The sequence below is a fragment of the Pterocles gutturalis genome, unplaced genomic scaffold (genome assembly GCF_000699245.1).
Source record: "Pterocles gutturalis isolate BGI_N339 unplaced genomic scaffold, ASM69924v1 scaffold13518, whole genome shotgun sequence".
Lineage (NCBI taxonomy): Eukaryota > Metazoa > Chordata > Aves > Pterocliformes > Pteroclidae > Pterocles > Pterocles gutturalis.
The window spans coordinates 89,491-111,184 of record NW_010118250.1 but is presented as its reverse complement, the minus strand read 5'-3'; the positions used below and the strand labels follow the sequence as shown (position 1 = coordinate 111,184).

At 37.9% G+C, this 21,694-nt stretch overlaps 1 protein-coding gene across 1 annotated transcript in view; it reads right to left on the bottom strand.

The window, feature by feature from the left end:
• Positions 1–21,422, bottom strand: part of LOC104463704 (mucin-5AC-like) — a gene marked incomplete at its 3' end in the record, with an annotated part of 34,673 nt that extends 13,251 nt beyond the window's left edge. The window contains exons 1-12 of the mRNA XM_010076133.1: positions 21,346–21,422; positions 9,428–9,570; positions 8,100–8,361; positions 6,837–6,951; positions 6,265–6,355; positions 5,742–5,854; positions 5,044–5,260; positions 4,593–4,719; positions 3,473–3,589; positions 2,515–2,653; positions 660–770; positions 173–242 (exon numbers count right to left, since the gene is read on the bottom strand). Of these exons, the coding sequence (XP_010074435.1) occupies positions 173–242; positions 660–770; positions 2,515–2,653; positions 3,473–3,589; positions 4,593–4,719; positions 5,044–5,260; positions 5,742–5,854; positions 6,265–6,355; positions 6,837–6,951; positions 8,100–8,361; positions 9,428–9,570; positions 21,346–21,422 (1,582 nt within the window). The remainder of the gene's footprint in view (positions 1–172; positions 243–659; positions 771–2,514; positions 2,654–3,472; positions 3,590–4,592; positions 4,720–5,043; positions 5,261–5,741; positions 5,855–6,264; positions 6,356–6,836; positions 6,952–8,099; positions 8,362–9,427; positions 9,571–21,345) is intronic.
• Positions 21,423–21,694: the final 272 nt, after the last annotated feature.

Here is a 21,694-nt window from a genome sequence, read left to right as displayed (position 1 = left end):
TAAGAGTTGAATAGGCAAACATTATTACTTTAAAACTGAGACACTATGCTCCACTGGAGTACCTTGTGTTTGCTGCAGTTTAACCAAGGGTAGATTTTGGCTTTAGATTAACTGATATAATAACATTTTAAAGTCAAAACCAAGAAACATCACAGAAGTCTTCCAAACTTACCTGCAGAGAATGGCAGCTGTGTGTAGATTGTATTCACAAATACACTGCCGGAAGGCTGGATAACAATGTTCTGTGCACAAGAAAAGGCAATGATTATCAGGCATATTTAGGAAAGGTAAAACACTTTCCAAATTTTTCTATCTAGTAGTGTTCAGGATAAAGGAAAAAAAAAGTGAGGGGACACTGTGATGATGTTCTGATTCCTGTACTATTTCTTCAATCTTTATTACTGTGGTCCATTGACTGTCAAAACAGACAAGCAAAAGCCCAAAGATAACTAAATGACAGAAAACTACTAGGATCCTAATTTCCAGTGTACCTACTTTATTCATAATTTTTCTTTGAATAATGTTCAAATGAGAAAAAACAAAAAAAAAAATAGTGCAAATTTCCTGTCTATGCTGTTATGTGTTATTTGCAAACTACTTGTCTATTAAGCTTTGAAAACATCCCTGCAGAACATTAGGTGTCTACATTTGGTACTCACAGTTTGTCCTCCACTTAGGCTGATGGCTACACCCTTGAGGCATGTCTCAGTGTCAGTCAGGCCACACTTGTGGAGATCTCCCAGAACAGTGAATTCATTGCTGTCACAGAGCTAGAAGAAGAAAACAAAATTTGTTGTTAAAAAGATTTGTTGTATTAAAATATTAATATGTGAAAAAGATCTACACTCAAATGGCATTCTTAGTAAAGTGAGTCTTTTAAAATATTGTTTTTTCCTTTTCTTCCTGCTCATACACATACAGTCACCAAGAAAGCTGGTGTTCATACAGTCTGCACAGTAGAAGCTGTCTGTTACTTCCGACATTCAAGGGAAAATTAGGCATATTAAGCTGAAAATTAAAATTTCCTAATATTGAGGTAATACTTGTTCCTAATGTTTAGGTAATACTAGTTTAATATGCTAGAGAAGAAGAAGGAAGTGTGTCTTTCTTGCCCATTAGTTATGGTGTTTACCTGGGAGAGGAGAGAAATTGTTTCCAGTCTCTTCTGCACTGAATAGATTATCAAAGAGCCTGGTGATCTGAACATTCTTTTAATAGGTAGGAAATATGCATTTAAACATCCTCTCATAGGAGAAAATGATCTAAAATCATTATTCACTATGCTACCGAATAAAGGCAAAATTCAGTTTTTCTCTTGGCTCTGATTTTCATTGAACTGTGTTCTAGAAGCTATATTCAAAGTGTGCCTAATGGCCAAGATGTCACAGGGAAACACACAGAAGGCTGTGGTTCTGAATGCATCTTATCACTTCTTGGTGTAATGAAGATTAAATTGAGCACAGCTGAGAAGTAGAATTAGAGTCATCTGGAAAGTTAATGATAAAATTGTGGGCTTTTGACCTTTTGTGTCCAAGTTTAGGGGTTTTCTATACATCCAGGACCTCTGAGAATCTAATTTTTCTTGTTGGTGCCAAAAAGGGAGCTTGCTGTGTAAGTGTAGATTGAGCCCAGGGCTTGTGAATCTCATCAAAAAGTTTCATTGAATTAGTCTAATCTATTTCTAAATCACCTCATTCTAGCTCATTTCTAAGTTTTTATGGTTCTCTTTCTCAGTAACATTCAGGAAGAGTTTTTTGAGAACAGATTTGATTTAATATGAAGTCTTTATGAAAATAGTTTACATCACTCATCCAATAAAAATAAACACCAAATATTCCTAGGGTTCTGAAATCTACAAATCTGTAGTCATTATTTTAGATGTATCTACTAAGAATTCAGTCCCTACTAATCTAAAAGCTCCAGTAAATCTTAGGTATTTTTGTAAGTCATCCATTTCTAACCGAGGTTTTAGAATACATGTATAACTTCTTAGCTTTTTGCTTTTAAGCTCTAGAGTCTTCTGTGTTTACTGGGAAAGACTGTTTGGAAGGTTGACCATCTGAATGGAATAACTCCTCTCCTGTGAATTCTGTATAATAATAATTCCATTACTAATGCTGTTAATCAAATAAGCCATTGAGCTATACTAACTGTGACAAAAAGGACAGTACCAATGGATGTAATAAGCACATTGCTCAGAAAGAAGTAGTTATAAAGCACCAGAAAGGCAATATTTAATTCAAAAATTAATGGGAAGCATGGAGATGGTTTCATCAAACCTAAAAACTCAATGCAATTCTTAAATGATGATCAAGAACACAAAACTACTACAATATGTTTATTTAGTATAACCCTAACAGAAAGTGACCCAAAATCCATTTAAGGCTCCATGTTGGCCCTCTAAGTTTCAGAAAGTTGATGTGATTGCCAGTAGTTTTAATTAAGCAACATTATATAAAATAAAAACTTTTCCTTTAGCATACTGCTTTAGCAAGGATTGTGACTTATTTTTACCTTGGTTAGGACATAGCTACAGTCTCCAAAGAAGGAATAATGTTTCTCATCGAATGTTGAAATGTGGGAGCCTCCTTCAATACTGCAAGTCCCAGGGCATGACTGGGTGACACAAGACCATTCACCTCCAGCACAGGTACTGAAATAAAGAAGGCATTCAGTAACCTTGGGTAATGCAAGTGTAAATGAAATAAGAGACTATAAGGGCAGCTGATCCCTTGATTTTCCTCTTGAAGCATTGATCATACTGTTAAATCAACATTGCTTTGAAATCAGGTAGGCAAGTTTATATTAGTGATTTTTTTTATATATATTGTTATTCATTTCCAGTCTTTAGACAGAATTCAGTCCTGGTGAACCTGGCATCCATTCTGCTACACATGAAGAATAGCCTCTCATCTCCACTAGCATGGCTCAAGCTTCAAACATGTTAAGTATTTCTTGGAAAATAACATACGTACTTGTGGTTCTTGTATTAATGGATAAATAGGTGCATTTTCACACACATGCAACAATACTTCAGTAATTATAGTGATATTGAAAAAATATATATCATATCTGTCAAACATGCCTCTCAAATGTGATCTCCCACTCTGTCTGATACAACATGTCCCTAAATGTCACATCCTCCATAGCATTTAAATGAGTATCCTAGTGTTACACTGTAGTGCTGCAAAGGATGTAACATAGTAATTCAAATTTTTAAACACATTTGAGTTTGATTGTTTCTTTTATTTGACTGGTCTTGAAATTGGAGTAGCTATATCTAAACTCGAATTTTTGCTTTCAAGTACGAGGAAAAAACAGAGAGGGAAGTATCCTCTACAAATGTGTAATCAAGGAACTTCAATTGGTAAGTACTTCCTCATTTCTTTTTAAGGGGAAATTAGTAATTTTTCCCTGCCTTCAAAATGTTCAGGGACCTAAAAAAAGAAGTATGAGAAAGGGAGTATGTTACCATGATCTGCATTTAGATGAGAAGGAGGCACCAGGAGCATAAGTTTCACCTTCATAGGTACAGTGGCATTCGTTACGGGGAATGCAGCCAGAGCCATTAATGTCATCAAATATCATTTTAGAAATAGTCTGTTACTCATTCTGTGCACTGCAGAGCCTGCTTCTATAGACATATCTGGCAGATGCCTGAAAGCATGTTCCATTTCTTCTATATTACACATAAAATGAATAGAAAGTACTTTAAAATAACAGTATGCCAGCTATGTAGGGATTGAAGGGCTATATTCCATTGAAGCCTATCTAAAAACTGAGGGTGATGGAAAGAGACCTCTAGGGAAATACCTTTCTCTTATGGACTTCATTGGATTGGAATTAAGATTATAAATTACCAGATAATGAGGTGGAATAGAGGAACCATTTGTAAGACTGCCCAGGGACATATTTGTACAGTAAATATCTTGATAGCCAAAGGCAGAGGATCATCTAAGAGAAATCAATGCTATTATACAAACACGTGATGGTGAATTCTGTGAGACTTCATGGAGGATGGGTAGAAGAGCTGCAAGGGGTGAAGATCCTGCCATGCAATCACTCACAGCAGCAACAATTCCTAGCCCCAGAACTAAGCGTGCACAAAGAGAATACATTTGCATTGTTTGTCTTGTACTGATATTCGGTTCTCATGTGTAATTCTCTGAAGTGCCAGATTTTACACACTGTCTAGTGCTGTCTCAGCTCCTTGTTCAGACACACAGCACTGGACAGGAAGGGTTTGGTAATCTGGGGAACCAGACACAGCTTTGCTAACACCAGGAATTATCATTGAGGGCAAAATGTGATTAAACATTACATACTTTCTGTGAACTAAATGTGGATGCTGAGAACAGAAGACTTCCCCTTATTGTTAGGAGCGAAGTATCTCAGGCACACTTGTTGTTTAAAGGGGCATTTTTAGTAATCTGAATAGAAATGGTGCATGTATATCAGGGAAGAAATGTAGTTATTACTTTGATAACAACGGTGATGTGATGAGAATGATAGAGAGTAGGGAAGTTGTTAAATGTGTACACGTAAGTGTTCTAGTGGTTTTGGCTCTGAGAAAAGGGCAGGAAATAAGCTTGCCTGGAGGACAGACGCAGCCATCTGTACAATGATCTTCACAAAGTGCAGATCGTTCTGGGTTGCTGCACGTGTCAGAGCAAGAGGAGCCACACTCCTGGTATTGCATGTTGAAAGGACATATTTTGGCTGAAAGGAGAAGAAGAAAGAGTATTATAATGCTGTCTTGTCCTTTGAAATATTGAGAAACCAGCATTTACAATTTAAGGTGTTTTCTGTCAAGATATAATGGGGAATCCTGATCCAAGTGGAGGCTGCAACATTTTAGACTTTCTGATTAATATCGAAAAAGTAATGTAAAATCCTCTAAAATTCTATATTCACAAAGTCTTGAGTACACTCAGGTTAAAACAGATTTCATGAAAATTACATGCACGTTTAAACAACTGTCTTCTTCAGGAAAAAACATCACATGATTTTTCACAGATGAAAGTCCCTTCCTGAGATACTTACGACACAGTTCTGAGGTTCTCCAGTTCAGAGGCTGTCCACCTGCATGAGCACACTGCCGGGAGTATTCAGCAAAGGTGTTGCACATGCAGAAGTCAGCCATGGAGCTGTCACAGTGGCATAAGTCTTGTACGCAAGTTTCAACATAGTCCTGGACGTTCACAAGTCTGTTACAGCTTGTAAATGCTTTGCTGGTTAATACTGTCTCACAGATAGAAGCCTGGGAGGGAAAATAGAGAAGGTAAAACAAGTACTTAGAAAATATGAGATTATTTAAGGCATGTAGCAGAACAAACCAAAGATCCCTCTGGTCCAGAAACTTGTCCTAAAGTAGCCATAAGCAGATGTCTAGGGAGAAGTGTAAAAATAGGGCAAGCACACATGGAGCTCCTTTGATTAACTCCCATATCTTCCCATATCTTGAGTTACTTTCAGCTCAGGTGACTTCCCAAGCATTATACAAATTCTCTGTATTACAATATCCTTAGTGAATTTCACTTTCATGAAAATATCCAGTCTTCTCTTGGAAGGGGAATGAAACCTTTTAGCATTCACTTTAGCAAAGAACTAAAAATTGAATTGAGAAAAATTTTATTTCCAAATCCTACAGTTGAGTCATATTAGTGCTATATTTTTTCTAATTCTAACAAATTTTCTCCAAAGACAGGCAGAATGATGAATTTCGAGAGAGAGGTTCTTACAAATTCAGATGAGCAGTTAACAGGAACAGCAGGAAGAATGGGATCAGCACACTGCTCTGTGGGTCCATCCATCTTCTGCCTATTCCCAAACTGTATGGGAGTCAGTTTTGTATCTGTAAAAAGCAGTCCAAATATTAGAATAATATTTACTGCTTTACTGGCTTTTGCATGGAGATATTTTCTTTTGTGACACTACCCACTAAGACTTGAACAGCGATTACAAATAGTATCACTATAATATGAAAGGCAAAAGGAGATGAAGAAGGTATACAAGGAACTGGTTATCCTAACTATAGAAAACTAGTAGAAAGTTGCACCTGGCAGGTCTTAAAAGATCTAACAGTGATACCAGCAGCCTAATGCATCTCCAAGCCCGAACTCTATGCATAACTGATATCATAGAAACACATAAAGAAGCATCACTAGTTTTTCAGTTAATATGAGCCACAACCTATGTTACAGTATACTGCTAAAAGAAAGAAAAACAAAGAGCCAATATTTAATAATGCTTTTTATTACTCACTCTCTGAAATAAATTCATTGCTAACTGGAATTCCATTGAAGTCCCCACAAAGTCCGCAGGTTTGGTTGGCATATTTCTTATCCAGTTCCACCTAAAAGAAATGAGGAAAGGGAGCTCAGGTTCATAGCAATGTCAGCCTAGGTGGTTAGGAGCACAGCCTACATCAATATTGCTTATGTACTCAAAATCTGACATAGGTATGCTGTACAGGCTGTGTTGTGTGGTAACAAGGTAAGAAACATTGGGAAGGGTCAGTGACCACCGAGAAAAACTTTGTCTTATTCCAGCCCTGGGTTTGTGAACATCAGCGCATTGCCAGGTCTGGAATTTGAGGAGTACTTCACTGTGAAGTGGGGAAGTTATAATTGGGGGTTTATTGATCCTGAGCTGAGCTTGGTGGGGAAAAAAAAAAAAAAAAAGAGAAATTGGGAGAAGACTGGAAGAAAGAACAATACACTAAAAGTGGACATAAATTCAAAAGTAAACTAATGCCTGCACGGCTGATGAAGACTGCAAAGATGTAAACAGACTATATTCAAAATACAGGCTTTCTGCCATGTTTTGGATCTTACCAGGAGAGCATCCTCTTCATTCCAAAGGAAGGTCAGTCCTATCTTGGCAGAAACTTTCATATAGTTGTTACTTCTCTCTATCAGGAATCCCATATGGCTGTAGGGCAAGTGAACTCTGGGGAAAGACCACCATAAATCAGGGAGGGGGCAGGGACAGAATATCCATTTAATAATATCCACACTGATAGCCTCTCTCATTCACTTTGAGAGGTTTCAAACTGCATAGGTGGGGAAATAAGTCAGGGCAGTCACTGAATACAGACAATACAAGTTTGTAATATTTGGGCTGTTTTCTGTGCAATTGCTTCTCATCGTGCTCCCGTTGTGCTCGCAGTGGATCAGCCTGGCTTCCCTGCTGTTCCCTTTGGCTCCCTCTGTTAGTGGTGTTCTGCTAGGTAAAATGCTGGCATGTGTCTTTTGTTGTATTGTTCAAAAAAAGAGCTGGGAGGTTCTGTTTTGCAGGCAGTACGCTTCAGGATATTGCTGTTTACTCCTTAAAGCCGTTAATAATAAAGGGATAGACTCTTTAGGCTTTCTGTGACATAAGTGCCACTCAGAAAGGTGTACCCAAGATAACCTTTAGCTTGCTGTACATAGCTGCTGTAATACACAACTCACTGTGGGATAGCTTCCCAAATATTTACCCAGCCTTCTGGACAGGTTTCACACCCTGAAAAGTGCCAAAGTCAGTGCTACCAGTACTACATAGATAGCAAGTTTCCAGACTAGCTCATTTTAAAGGAGTGCAGGTACAAGCTGCAGTCACTGTTTAACCGTAGCCTGTTCAGTGCAAGGACAAAAGCTGTCAAAAATTCCTCTCAAGGATCCTGTTCTGGTAAAATTAATGGTAAATTAGAAGTAGAAATTAAAGTAAAATTGAAAGTAGTAAATTTAAATAAGCAGTAAATTAAAATAAATAAGTAGTAGATTAAAATTAAATTACTAAAATTAAGAGTAGAAACTTAATGGGTGTAAAAAAATAACACTTTGATTATCCACCTGATAGGCTCAATTGTATATATACATATACAACCGTAGCAGTGGGGCAGCATATGTGATATAGCTCACAACACACAGGGATAATCTGCAGAAGTGGTACTTAGCTCACTGTCAGGCCCTCTTATTTTTGCTGATACGTCAGGAAGGACCTGAACCCTCCAGCGGCTTGGGAGCAACGTGAAATCAAATGAGGGAAAGGGATGCTTGCTCACAGAGCCCACTAGGAAGAAGAGCAGTGATGGCAGTTTCAAGTTATGAACATACAGTTTGCCGTCGAGCAGGACAGAGCCGCGGGTCAGTTCCACCACTGCTCCTTCCAGCTTCATGATGACATGAGTGATCACAGTAGAATTTTCCACGATTGTACGCTGGATCTGGATGTTGAAGTCCTCATAGGGAGATTTGCAGTTGGATGCAAAGATGTAATTGCAGACCCCAGGGAAGTAGAAGATGTCCCCATCAAAGGTCTTGAAGTGGAAGTTGCCCCACGTGCTGCACACACGGCCATTGTGAGAGGGGTTGCCAGCTGTGGATTCAAAATAAGCAGTAAGAATTTTCTGTAATTTGCTGTAGATACTTTGGTTGCTTTTCCCCTTTTATTTCTTTCACTGGCCTCTGTCCAAAAAGCCCATCTTCTGTTTTCCTTCTTGTCAAGCTGTTTGTGTATCGATCTATTATTTATGTAGTTCAGCTCCTTTTGTGTTCAATCTGTTTTGCATAGGGATACAAGGCCTATGATCAGAAGAGACCTCCTGGGTCACTATGTCCAATGCTCTGATTCTGCTGACAACCATATTCTGTATATCCTTTCCTAGATGTATGAAGTTCTAAATTTTCACCATAAAAACCATTTAAAGTTAGTTTTAAAACAGCTGATACTCCTACTAGGGAAGGCCACTCAGCCCTTTAAGTGGCTGGAAGACTTTTGCCAGCCAAAACCTATTTCTATCTCACACGTGCCTGGTTATTCTTACGCCAGTATTGCGCTTCACCTTGAAGGGGTTCCACCTCCCTGCTCCTCCCCCCACCCATTACAGAAATCACTTATCTCTTTTCAGTCTTCATTTCCTTATGAACAGGCTCTCCTATCACCCTGATTATTCTCATAGTCCGCCTCTGAGTCTCTTCCAGATTTACACTCATATACATGTGAAAATTGCCTGGTTATTCTTACGCCAGTATTGCGCTTCACCTTGAAGGGGTTCCACCTCCCTGCTCCTCCCCCCACCCATTACAGAAATCACTTATCTCTTTTCAGTCTTCATTTCCTTATGAACAGGCTCTCCTATCACCCTGATTATTCTCATAGTCCGCCTCTGAGTCTCTTCCAGATTTACACTCATATACATGTGAAATTTTTTTTTTTATTTTTTTTTACAGCTGCTCCATATTAGCAAAATGCAGGCTGAGTACTGGGGTCACATTTAGGTTATACTTGTTAGCTGATGAACTGACTACTTTTGTTGTTTGTTTTTTATTTTATGATACTAAAGGGCCTTACACAATTTATTAATCTCTCCAGTCAGTCCACGCTCTACCTGTGTGATCAATAAGAACACAGATATCTGAGCCATGACATTTGTTTAACTTACCCTTTATGTTCAGTGTGTTTTGAAAAGGTGGAATGATTGTCACTTCTTGGGATTTCAGAGCTGGTGGAAAATCTAAGGCAGAAAAAACAATAACATTTATGGAATGATTGTCACTTCTTGGGATTTCAAAGCTGGTGGAAAATCTAAGGCGGAAAAAACAATAACATTAAATCTTAGTAGAAGTCCTAAAAAAATGGATAAAGATTGCCTGCTCTCTTTAGTGATTAACATTGCCTACTATTAGTTACACTCTAGAGGGAAGTTTCCATAAGGTTTTATTGGTGGTTTTTACACAATGTTTTGTGTTCTGTCTTTCTCTATATTTCACTAGCAGATAAATCCCAAAGAACACGCTCTTTGGCTGTAGTACTTTCTTCCATGATTTTTCAAGAACTCAAAAGCAGTAGTGTGATCGTTTAAGCACCGTGTTGTAATAGCAATGCAGAAAAAATAGTGGTAGCGTCTATGTGTGAACCTTTGCCTTTCAGTACCCTTAGAAGCAGAAAGTTCCTGAAGAATATTAGAAGCTGAGGATGAGAAACAGGAGCTGGTTTTTTTCTGAAGCTCATCTCTTTTTTTGTGCTGAGACATGGACTTTTGCACAACCAACTCTAAGCGCATTTTTTTAAAAAGCCGTTTAAATTTTGTGAAACTTTAATCATGTGCTTCTATTGCAAAGGCCTCTATTGGTAGAATAGAAATTTTCCATGTCCAAATCCAGTGTTTTCTCTTTGGATCCAGCAATGAAAGGGATAGAATACTTAGAGAACCTGCAATGGGATTTTCATAACATGAGTCTGAGGAATTAATGCAATTTCTCCTTGAAAGTATCAAAACTGTAGAATTTGATGAATTCCAGACTGTATATTATGCAATATCAGCCACTGACCTGTGCATTTAGACCAAAAAATATTACTAAGGCCAATATGTGTTTTAGAAAGACAATCTCATTTAGGCTTGGTGTAAGGATTTTAAGGGAAAGCACACATATTACCTTGCTTGACAATCTGCTCCAATAATTAAATGTACTCACTGTTATTAAATAATTCATGGTACATTTCCAGTTTGGGTTTATCACTGTTTTAATTGCCAGCCAGTGACCTCACAAATTGCAGGTTGCAGGGCAGTCCTAGTGATTAATTATTTCAGCCTGTCATCGCTAATATACCAGTCAGCATTGCACCCTCCCGCCCTTATTTTGCTCTGTACAGTTATGGTGTTTGCTCTATACAGTTATGTGTCACGCATGATCTTGTAGTGCTTGATTATTCTGATGTTTAAGGTAGTTACAGTTTTCTTATTCTCTCGTGAGTGATGCAGTCATCTTGACACACCATAAAAAACTGTGCCTTTTATTACCTACTATCAACTATCTTGGTGATAGGTATGTATACACACACCTCTTCTGAAAATACACTTTTAGATAGGAGGTGTATACCTTTCATGAAGTTAAAGATTAGATAACTCTATCATATCAATAGACCAGATCCACTGGGCCAGGTGTCAGAGGAAGTTCTCCAGTCTAGAGCAGTCAGAGATTGGCTGGGAATTGGATATATTACACAGAGGATTTATCCCTTACCCCCCTTTTTTCTTTTTTCTTTTTTTTTTTTTTTGAGGTGGGGGGTTAGGTGGGAGAAGGGAAAGTATGTTCTCGCTAGGAATAAGAAGGTTCTAGTAATATGATTATCAGTTTAATTTGGGACAAAATCTTAGTGAGAAATCAGCATAAAAGTACTTACTTTTTTGTCGCTGCAGGATGGATGGAGAAACATTTGTTTGTTGTTCATCATCCTGGGCTTGAACTGCATCAAGAAGAGTGGAGGAGGAAAATGTTAATGTCTCATTTTCTTGAGTACCCTCATAACCTCTCAATTATATCTCTTTAAACATGCAGCAGTCAGTATATCAAAAATCAGCAAAGCTATGTTCATGTACAGGAGGTCAGATTAGCATCAGGACCTCTGCTATGCAACAATGATGGCCACAAACCACTCCTTCAGTGTTTTGGGGTTTTTTTTCATATGCTCATAAATTACTGCAAGGAAGCCATCAAAAACATGCTTGTGATAATTTGAGCAGATCCTTATTCTGTTATTGTCACAGTTCTCCTGGGTGCCCATACTAGCTTTTTAGATAAAGGACTTCAGTTTCATAGTTTTTATGATCACTGTGTGCTTTAAGCATCAGTAGAACCCTTTGTCTAGCCAGAGGGCTTTAAAAATACATCTCTTTGGTACAGGAAGAATTAATTTTAGAGTTAGAAGATTGATCTCTGTCCTCTCTTAATGAAAGCCAAAGTTACTCTGTGTTTTACAGGTTCAAGCACTTTTTGTAATAAGCAGTAGAAGGAAAGTAAATGCACAAGGCACACAGAAAGAAATAGGTCTTTCCAATAGATACATTTGTGACTGTTGATTTTGCCCCAAAGCAAGGATTTTGTTTCCATCAAAAATACAGTTTTTCATTCCATTCTACTGCAGCATCAGAATAGGAACACACACAAAAACTGCAGGGGTCAGGGGGGGTTTTAATGCACTGCTTAGCAAGAGCTCATCAGAGGACAGCTTTCAGGGGAGGCTGTGGTGGCCGGAGAAAACTGAAAATGCAGGCTGACCCTCTGCTGCACCCCACAAGGGCAGTCTGTTCGCACCACTAGAGGGGCTAATGCCGAAATCAGAGCTGCTGGGAGCTCCCCAAGTACCTTCCTTTTGGCACCAGCTGGTGTTGGAAGGACACAATCTGTCTGTTTTTAACCTATGAACCAGTGCTTCTGGGTTCCTCTTCTCCACTGCCTAGACTCAGAGAAATTTTTGCTTCTCTCTCGATGCCACTATGTGGCTCCAACACTGTCTCATGCCATATGCATGGCAGATTCCCGTTTCCATTGCATGGTATGGCAATGCTACAGCTGGTCTTTTGATGAGCTATTCTTTGACACTACCACTTTTTAACATAAGTTAGTGTGGAAAAAGTAAAATAATACAATAGGATCTGCATCTGAGATCAAAATGCACTAAAAGCTAACATTGTTTTTACCTTAAATTTTAAGGGAAATTAATGGGTGAAGTGTACGCAAAAAGATTTCCACTCATCTGTGAGTATTAAGTGCCTTCTTGGAATGTTTAAGGCAACTCCATTTGTTTTCACCCCATCAAAAACCAACCCTGTGCTCTAAATTTTATGCAAGTTCATGTGCAAGTATGGATGAACTTTTAAAAGCTATTGTCCAATGTTTCTGAAGCAAAATCCCTCCTTTTTTTCAGTACCGTATCATCAGCTGATAAAACCAACAAAATCTTTAATAATGCATGCAGATAGACTGCACTGATTTTTTTCTTCCTAAAGCCACTTTTGCACCTTTTTGTTTGTGCATTTAGAAATGTTGTACTGCCTTGAAGTGGACATCAAAAACTAAATAAAAGTCTTGAGGCATTTTGGTAGAAATGTGAGTTCCGACTGAGTTCCACTGAATTCAATGGGGCTATTCCAGATTTTGACTGGGGAAAATAGAATGAGAGGACAGACTACAATATAAATTTTCAAGACAGTTAATTTCCTCTTCTTGGGAAGAAAAGTATTTTTAATGGAAAGGAAAATCTTGCATAAAGGTAACAGGTTCATTAGCTTCACAAAGCCAAGAAAACAATGCTTCAAACTACAAAGCAAGTTATAAATTCTTTAAAACAGTAAAAATGCCAAGCAAGTGAATCTTCCTACCTTTGATCTGTATGAAGGCAAGTGCTAGTACTGATATCCATAGTGGTATTCGCGTCCCACCACCTGTGCCCATCTTCTGGGAGTCCGGTAGAAACTACCGAACAACCTGCCTCTGAGGAAATACCTGTCTGCTCCCGAGTCTTATATAGTGAGAGAGTAGGTTTTGGCTCAGTTCCCAGATTGTTTCACAAGGTTCTGAAAAGGTGGGGCTTCAGACATTTCAGTTTTCCTTTGCAGGTGCAGAGGTAAATAGAGGATGCTCTGACTTTCCCTCAGGTATTTGCACTCTAGGAGGAGTCTTCTTTCTACAGGTCTTCTTGATGAAATGTCAAGAAGTGAGGAGGAAGAATTTTTACTCTAGTCTTCCAAAATTGTTATATATTTTGGGATAAATACAATTTAAGGGACTTCTGGGTGAATTTTGAGCAGGAGCTTGGAATGAATTGCTTCATTTTTTTCTTCTTTTCCTCCTTACTGAAAATGATGGCAATTTAACTTCTCAAAAAACCCAAGGAAATTCCATCTGACATAGATTTTTTTAATGGTTTCCCACCTGCCTATGTCACTGCTTTGCCTGTGAAAATGGAGAATTCAAATGCTATCTAAGGTCAGCATTTATCCACAGGCCAGGTACAACACCAGATTATGCAGTGAAAACCCTTCAGCATTGGAGGGTCAGTAAGATGGACCTTTCCTTGTCAGGGTTCTTCTCCCACGGGCAGTTTTAGTGCTACTTCAGCTGTTTCCCTTCTGAGTAAATATGATTTCACAATGACAAATCAGACTGATTCTACCTATAATAAAAAAAAAAATAAATATTCTTAGTGATTGCTGTTCCTAGAGACACAAAAAGACAGATTTGCAAAAATGTCCTTTCAAATGTTCCTTATCTAGGAGCAATGAGAGAGTGAACAATGTTTTGTGAATATGTTAATACATTTATTTGCAGCTACATTACTCTGGTGAATTAACCTTTTACAGTGTTTTACCCTGCAGTGTAGAGAAACACAGTCTTTCAGAAGGAGGACGCATCCCATAATCCCACATGAGATCAAACAGTTTCTGCAAAGAAGAAGGTCCTGGGATGGTCTCCATGTTCCCCAGTAAGACGACAAGACAGAATTAGGTTTAAAACTGGGAATAAACTTTAGGTTAGACATTGGGGAGAAAATGTCTTTTTGCGTGGATGGCAAAGGACTCGTATCGGTTGCCCAAGAAGACTGTTGAATTCCCATCACTAGTGGTTTTTAAGAATGGGTTAGAAAAACACCTACCTGAGAATGGTGTAAGCACTGTTGATAGTGCCCTGGGGCAGGGGAATAGACTTAATGGCCATTTGAGATTCCTTCAAACACAATTTTCTGTGATTTTTTAATGAAAAATAATATGTATTCCTCTGTTGGAGCAGTTATATTTGAGGAAGTAACTTCAACATTAAGAGAGAAATAAAAGGCACCCATTTTCCCTAAGCAGTAAACAGAAGCAGGAAAAGATGTTGTCATTCCTGAGCATTTTAAAAGTACAACTGGTTATTAGTATTCATAAAACTAATATTAATAAAAGTAACATAACTAAATAAAACTTGAAGTGTTGAGGAAAAGAATTGGTCAGTTTCAGTCATGAGTTATACCTCTGGCAACTTCTTTGATATGTAAGTCTGTAGAATTTACCTTAGTATTATTTAAACGAGGAAGATGACTACAAAATACTTGTATATACAGAAATACATGCAGTGAAAATTTAAGGGAAATGTTATTGCCTCTAACAGTTGTTGTCAAAGTTCCAGGATGAAGATCTAGAAAGAGAAATTGTAATGGATATAACTGGTGTGTAATTGACGTAATTAAAAAATACTATGGTAAACTCAGCTGGGTAGCACACATAAGCCTATTAAATTATTTGGTTGGAGAGAATAAAAATACGCTTTATGAATCATTACATTGCTAGCCACTGAAAAATCAGTTCATATCAACTGTTGCTATGCTGTGGTTTCATATACACAGGTTAACATTTCCTGTGTGTTCAGGGAAGTACTGTGACCTCTCGGCGATCCCAGTTTGGTCACTACTGATGATTCCCTTTGTATGGCCATCACAAATTAGGCTGAAACTGGCTTACAGTAACATTTCACCCCTTTGATTGAGCCTTAAGGCACCATCAAAAGCAATTCCTTATATCTGCATATTTGGCTGAAAGTCTCAAATCTCTTATATATCATGGACCACATTATCCCACCACTCCTAAACTGTTACTTCATTGTTTAATCCTCTTGCCATGTTGAATTCCATTATTCTGTGCTGATTCTTTTTAGAAATTATTATAAAATGTGTCAAAATATGAGACTTGCAAAAATAATTTCCGATTATTTGTGATAAATTAATTTAGTACTACTATTAATTATTCAAATAAATAATTCATCTTCAAATTGTATTTCACCTCCATTCAAAATAGACCTACACAGCTGACATGGAAGAGTAGTTTTTTAAGATTACTTTGGCGTAACATGTCCAGATTTGTGTAACTGTTTATGCTCAAATCAGTGTATGGTTGACTGCATAAGCAGATGTAAATATTAGAAAAATTAATTGATGTAGATTTTTTTTTAATTTTTTAACAGGAAAGAGAAAAAGATTCTGACATTGCATTTGATCTGAAAACCTGACACCTCTTCCTGTAGCTTCTCTTTCTTTTTTATTGAATCGTATTCCTACTCTGGGCATCTGCAATATTAAATTGAATGAAACATTTCAGTAGAAGAGTTGTTAGCATTTTCAGATCCATTCTTTTTAATCCTATGTGATCGAATACTCCATGGTGGTGATGTTATTCACACATCTTACTAATAATTTCTGAATCTGGGTCTTCATAACAAAAAATGAGACTGTCATATCTTATTTTCATACATCCCCTCTGTAGAATGCAAATGAGATGTCTTAGCAAATCTGGTTAACTTTCAGGCACAGTAGTGACTGAAATCAGTGTCTCCATTTATATTCCTAAGAAATGGAATGATGGATCCTTGGAGACATGCAGAAGGTTTTTAGTCCACCTAGTGCCATATTGGAGTAGCTTAATTTTGAGGGAAGGACAAAAACATTTGTAATTGATTGAAACTATGACGATTCCTCTGTGACAGCACTAAATCTGTCTGCTGGGCTTTTCTCTGGCTGGTCATTTGCCCACTTCTGTGGCCAAGTTTAAGCTCCAGAACTGGTGCTGGGACTTTAGGCTTTGCATTCAGCTGAAGTTGTGATTGTCTCAAATATTTGATCTGAGCAAGATCAAACCTATGTTTTCTATCTGAAAGTGTCTATGGAAAAGTGAGGCAACTGATCAGTTTCTACTCAAAAGTTGTTCATTGATATTGTAAGTGTTATCTTAATTGTGTGACAATGAACTACCTTTCAAACAGTCGCAGCAGGTATTTTGCAATGTATTTTGCAATACAGTCTGTCTAAAGCTACAGTTAAAGGCTAAAATAGGGGTACGAGTCCTTTTACGTCCTTTACTAGATCTTAGTCAAACATGATGCCACTGATCCATTCCTTTACTTTCCAATGCTCAGACAAATCTCATTGACTGAAAATAAAATCACATTAATACCTGAGATGTGAAACCCTTTTTCATTAAGATGAGTAGTTCTCCTGATGTTTTTTAGTGTGGACATTGTAGAGGACCAAGTACACAATGCTTTGATCTCCACTGCAGCCTCTGTGCTTTACTGTCAAACAGGTAAGGTGTGATATGATTAGGATCTATTCCTGGTTTTATTTCTGTTATCTGTTCATTTCACAGGTTGTGGTGTCATTTAGAAGAACCCAAGCAAAGCATAACAAGTTAAATCTGATATTGGAAACTGTCTACCTGCAACGTAAGAGGCTAATTTACACCAATATGACTAGGAAGTAAAGTATATTGAGAATAATATCTCTAATTTTATTTAACAGTTTTCATTTGGGAAGAAATTCAGGCACAGAACACCTTAGAGTCTTGTATTAAGACATTCCACCCCCACAAAGTTAGTAGAGAGACCTAATTTTTTGAATGTTACATGTCAAATATACCCATGCTCTTATATTAACCAGGTTCTTTTTCCTGGGAAAGATCGGAAATGTCATGAGTGGTGTGGACTGGGTCAAGTGGACAATAGTATTAGCCCAGTAATGTGAGATTACCACAAGTTCCCAGAGTAACCCTGCGCTGGTATGAGGTGTTTTCCCTGTAATAAAGCATTCAGAGGCTGAACAGCATTGTTTTAGCCCATGACTTCCTTCATACATTTTCTGCAACTCCAGTGCCAAATTTCAGGTTGTCATTCCCAGGATTTTTGCAGACAGAATAACCTTGCTCATGACTGGCTGCTTCTTCCATCTGTGTCATTACTTTGTTTCAGATCTACCTACAATCAACCTACATTCTTCTCTTCCTCTTTTTCCTCCAGCATCCTTTATCTTCTTCTTGACATACCCAGTTGAAGACAGCTTGGGATCTGGGTTTTTTCAGAGTATTTGGCCTTGTGTACAATGATATCTATTCAGAGTATGGCTCCCATTGGTTTCAGCAGTAACTGAATGCTTGGCACTTCTGCACATTCTGTCTTGGTGTTTCAAACCGATTGTCCAGATAATGAAGAATGTGCAGTTAAAAACCACAATTATAATTTGATATAAATCTTTTTAACTGGCATCACAAGTGAGCTTTGTGGCACTCAAGGAGCTTGATGATACTGTCCCTGCCATTTTCAGCATTTCCCTCATTCAGTCACTTCAAATTTAAGTCCTGCAACAAACAAATAAACAAACCAAGCAGAAAATCTTAAAAACAGTTTTACCAGAAAGATCCCTGCAATGTTCTGAGTAAGAGAACAGAAAAAATGCAGAAAAAAATGATGTGCATCCTGTACCATGAGGAGTATGATCATCGTGGCAGAGTAAGTTTTCCATGCTGTCTGAACACGTCCAGGATATCTCTGTGTATAAAGGGGATAAACACTTTAAGCCTCTTTATAGCTTGTAAACACAGACACCACAACTGTGCATACTAATATTTGCAATTGGTTTTATAGAGTAAAAAGTCTGATGTGCACACACATACTTGAGGACATATTTACATTGTGCACTGGTGCATGTTGCAGTGATCCCTCTGCTAGCGACAGCCAAGGTAAATTCATAATAGGAAGCAGTGTCACTACATTGATATGAAGTTGCAGCGCAGAGAATTTGCCTTTCTCTGAGGCACTGGCACCGCAACATGGTGCTGACATCGCTACCTGGGGCTATACTGTGCCACACAGTCACAAGAGCACTGCCTAAAAGCCAGCTGAAAGCTGGACTCTGTTATGAAGTGCCACAGTGCCCCAAAACAACAACAAAAAAAAGTCAGTCTTTAGAAGCAAATGGTGGGTATTTGCAGGCTCAGAGAAATAAACAGTACAGCTAGTAAAAAAGTGTGTGAAACGGAGTGCTGAGCTGTGTATCTAAACCCTCAAAGGGACCTATTAGTGATGCACGACCTCAAAAAGGTCTGTGTGTTAGAATACATCGTTCTTCTGAATGACACTCAGATATTCTTGTAATAATATAAACAACAAACTGTCTAAGAAGTTTACACTGTTGCTGTCTAAGAAGTTTACACTATTACCACTAGCAAGTTTTGTCAGAAGTCCTGTTATCAGTGGAAGTATGGTTCTTCCTCCGCTGGACTCTTTCAAATATACACTTAGTTTAAATCTGTTGCAGACGTTTTGTATCCACAATGAGCATGGGAAATACAATAAAATGCATGTAAACAAAGACAGACATGGAAAAGGAAACAAAGTCCTTTAGTCCATGTATGAGTCAAGATTCTGATAAATTAACTGAATTTATAGATGTGGTATAAAAGTTAGCAGAGGCCTCTTTGGTATTTCAATTCAAATATTGCCATTAATTTTAATGGAGGGTGTGGGGGGGTAGTGGGGAGGTAGGGGGGTGTTGAATCGCTATTGTAAAATCACTTTTAAAAGTTCCTTTTCTATATTTAGCATTTCAGCTTGCAAACTTAGATAATAGTACAGCAGAAAGACCTATACTAATGGAAGACATTGGGCAAAATACGGAGAGGTACTAATTTGCCACAGATTAATTTCACTTGGAAATTTGGATAAGGTTTGTAAGCGTCAGATTGCCATCAAGACCTTATTGCAGTAGCAGGGTTCAGGACCCTAAGCACTTTGAAGATAGTCCTGATGTTCAGACGTGGTTATTGGTATGATGCTTTATATTAACAGTCTTAATCCATTGTCTTATTTTTAGTTTAGCAAATTTTGTGCAAAGTTTCTATTTATTTTTAGGAAATATTAATTTTGCAAGGTCAAAACATTGGGAGGTATTGGCGTTAAAACCATCAGTATAATTTCATAAGATGGTTTTAAATTACATGAGTGAAATATTATGTTTCCTAGAGGTTGCTTGCTTTTTTTTTTGACAGCTTAGATAATTAGTATTTCTCTGGTCATTTGTTCAGTTATTTTTAACTATGTGTCCTAACACATTGTTACTGTGTGTTATTCAAACCTTACTCTGCATATAAACTCATCAGTTTCCTCAGTTATTCTTCTGTGGTGACCATCACTGGAGTACCTGAGAAGTTCATCAATAGTAATGTATTACTTTTGAAAATATGTTTGGAAACACTTCAGGTTTATTATCTTTGTTTTACATATTGCTAGATGAGGCATAGAAAAGTTATGGGTATCCAGTAATTCTGGCTGTACAGTCTAACACTCCTAGGATTGATTTTTCAAAGTACTGAGCTTTATTTTAGTAACAGGCATGTTTAGAGTATAGACCACAGGTAAAACTGTGAAGGTCCCACAGTTCTGCGCTGAGATGCTGAAGTGTCCAGCACAGCATCTAGAAGAAAACAAATCACCAACTGTGAAAATTGCAGTTTAAACAGATATGCTCAGCATTGAAAAAGAACTATTCAAATTGAGGGAGAAATTGAATCCATTTCAACATGGTGACATCTGTGTGTCACGTTCGCTCTGCAGCAGCCGTGTTCTCCAGGCAATGAGAGAGAGGACTGGGGACAGCTGTCACGCTCACAACATGCTCTCATTCAACCTCAAATACAGGTTCACCTTCCCTACAGCAGGTGCTTGGTGTGCACCCAGTGAAATAGGAACCTAGTGAACAGCAGGATCCAGTCGTATACGTAGAGATTGTGCAATCCTGCGTACGCACAAAGATAGCACGTTATGTCTTCAGATAGCCTGCACGCACTGCTCACGTAAGTAATCCTTCCTCATTGAGTCTGAGCGCATAGAGGAAAACTTCTCATGAGAAATTCTCATTTCTCTGTGTTGTAAGTTATCATGGAATGTGGTTTTTAGATATATTCTCTAAATATGCCTCATGGTGGTGACTAATCGGTCTGCATGGTTTGCTAAGCTGAGCTGTCAACCTCCTTATCATTTTGGAATGCTAAAGTATGATATAAAACAAGAATGCTGTCAAACTTGAGCAGCTAGACTCGTACTGTATTGAACATTCAATACATCAGTGGATGAATTGTCTGTTGACCTCTTTTATAGTCAGGTTTTGGCTTTATTGATCTGAAAACCACAAAAATCCTTATCTGTTCTGATCCGTTGCTGCAAGTGACTGAAAACTGGTGTTGCACGTTTGTGTTTTGTACATAAGAACTGTACTGACTGAAATGTCTTCCCTTGACCTGAAAGGACCGCCAGAGTTACAGATGAGTAGAAGAGGATTCTGCTCATTTCACTTGACATAATCAGGCAAAATTCATCAATGGCAATTCGACTGTCAAACGGTCTTCAGTAGGAGCATGATGTTGTAAGCTGGTAGTGATGGCTGCAGACGTTGTCTAATTTTGACAGAGTACATCTTCTAATTCCTTCAAGTGCTAACAATATTTCTAGCTGAATGAAGGCAGGGTCTGCATTATTAGTAATTATTAGTAATTTATTAGTAGTAATAAAGTGAACAGCGAGAATCCCACATAGACTTCAAATCTGAAGCAGATTTTGGTGAGCTGTTGCTTAGGAAAGTAAGACTAAATTAGAAACTGTTTGTAGTCACCCTAGAAATCAAGATAATGACATTTCTAGTTTCCATGGACAGTGTCAAATTCACCTAGTTTTCATAGTAAAAATAGCATTCAAGTACGTATTTTCTGGAGAACAGATTTACCTTTTCAGTTGCTTCCCAAAGTTTTCAAACACTTGATCTCCTTTTGTATCTCCTCTGTCTCTTGATACAGTGGCCATTGTGGTAAGGTGGAATATATGACTTTTTTTGGTCAAATTTTATCTTCCTGATACTTTTGTCCTACATTATGTTATCTTAAGACTCATTCTGTGTGTGGTTAGTTCTGATACATGCTTGTGGGCTGGAGCCATTGTACAGGTACAGAGTAGAAGAACTATGATTCCTTCTGTACAACACAACAGAGCACATTTATCTTTTGTTTATAGTTCCCCAAAACTAGCTTTAGGGAAACACCCCTCTATCAGTTCTTCATGTGTCTTCAGTACTTTTT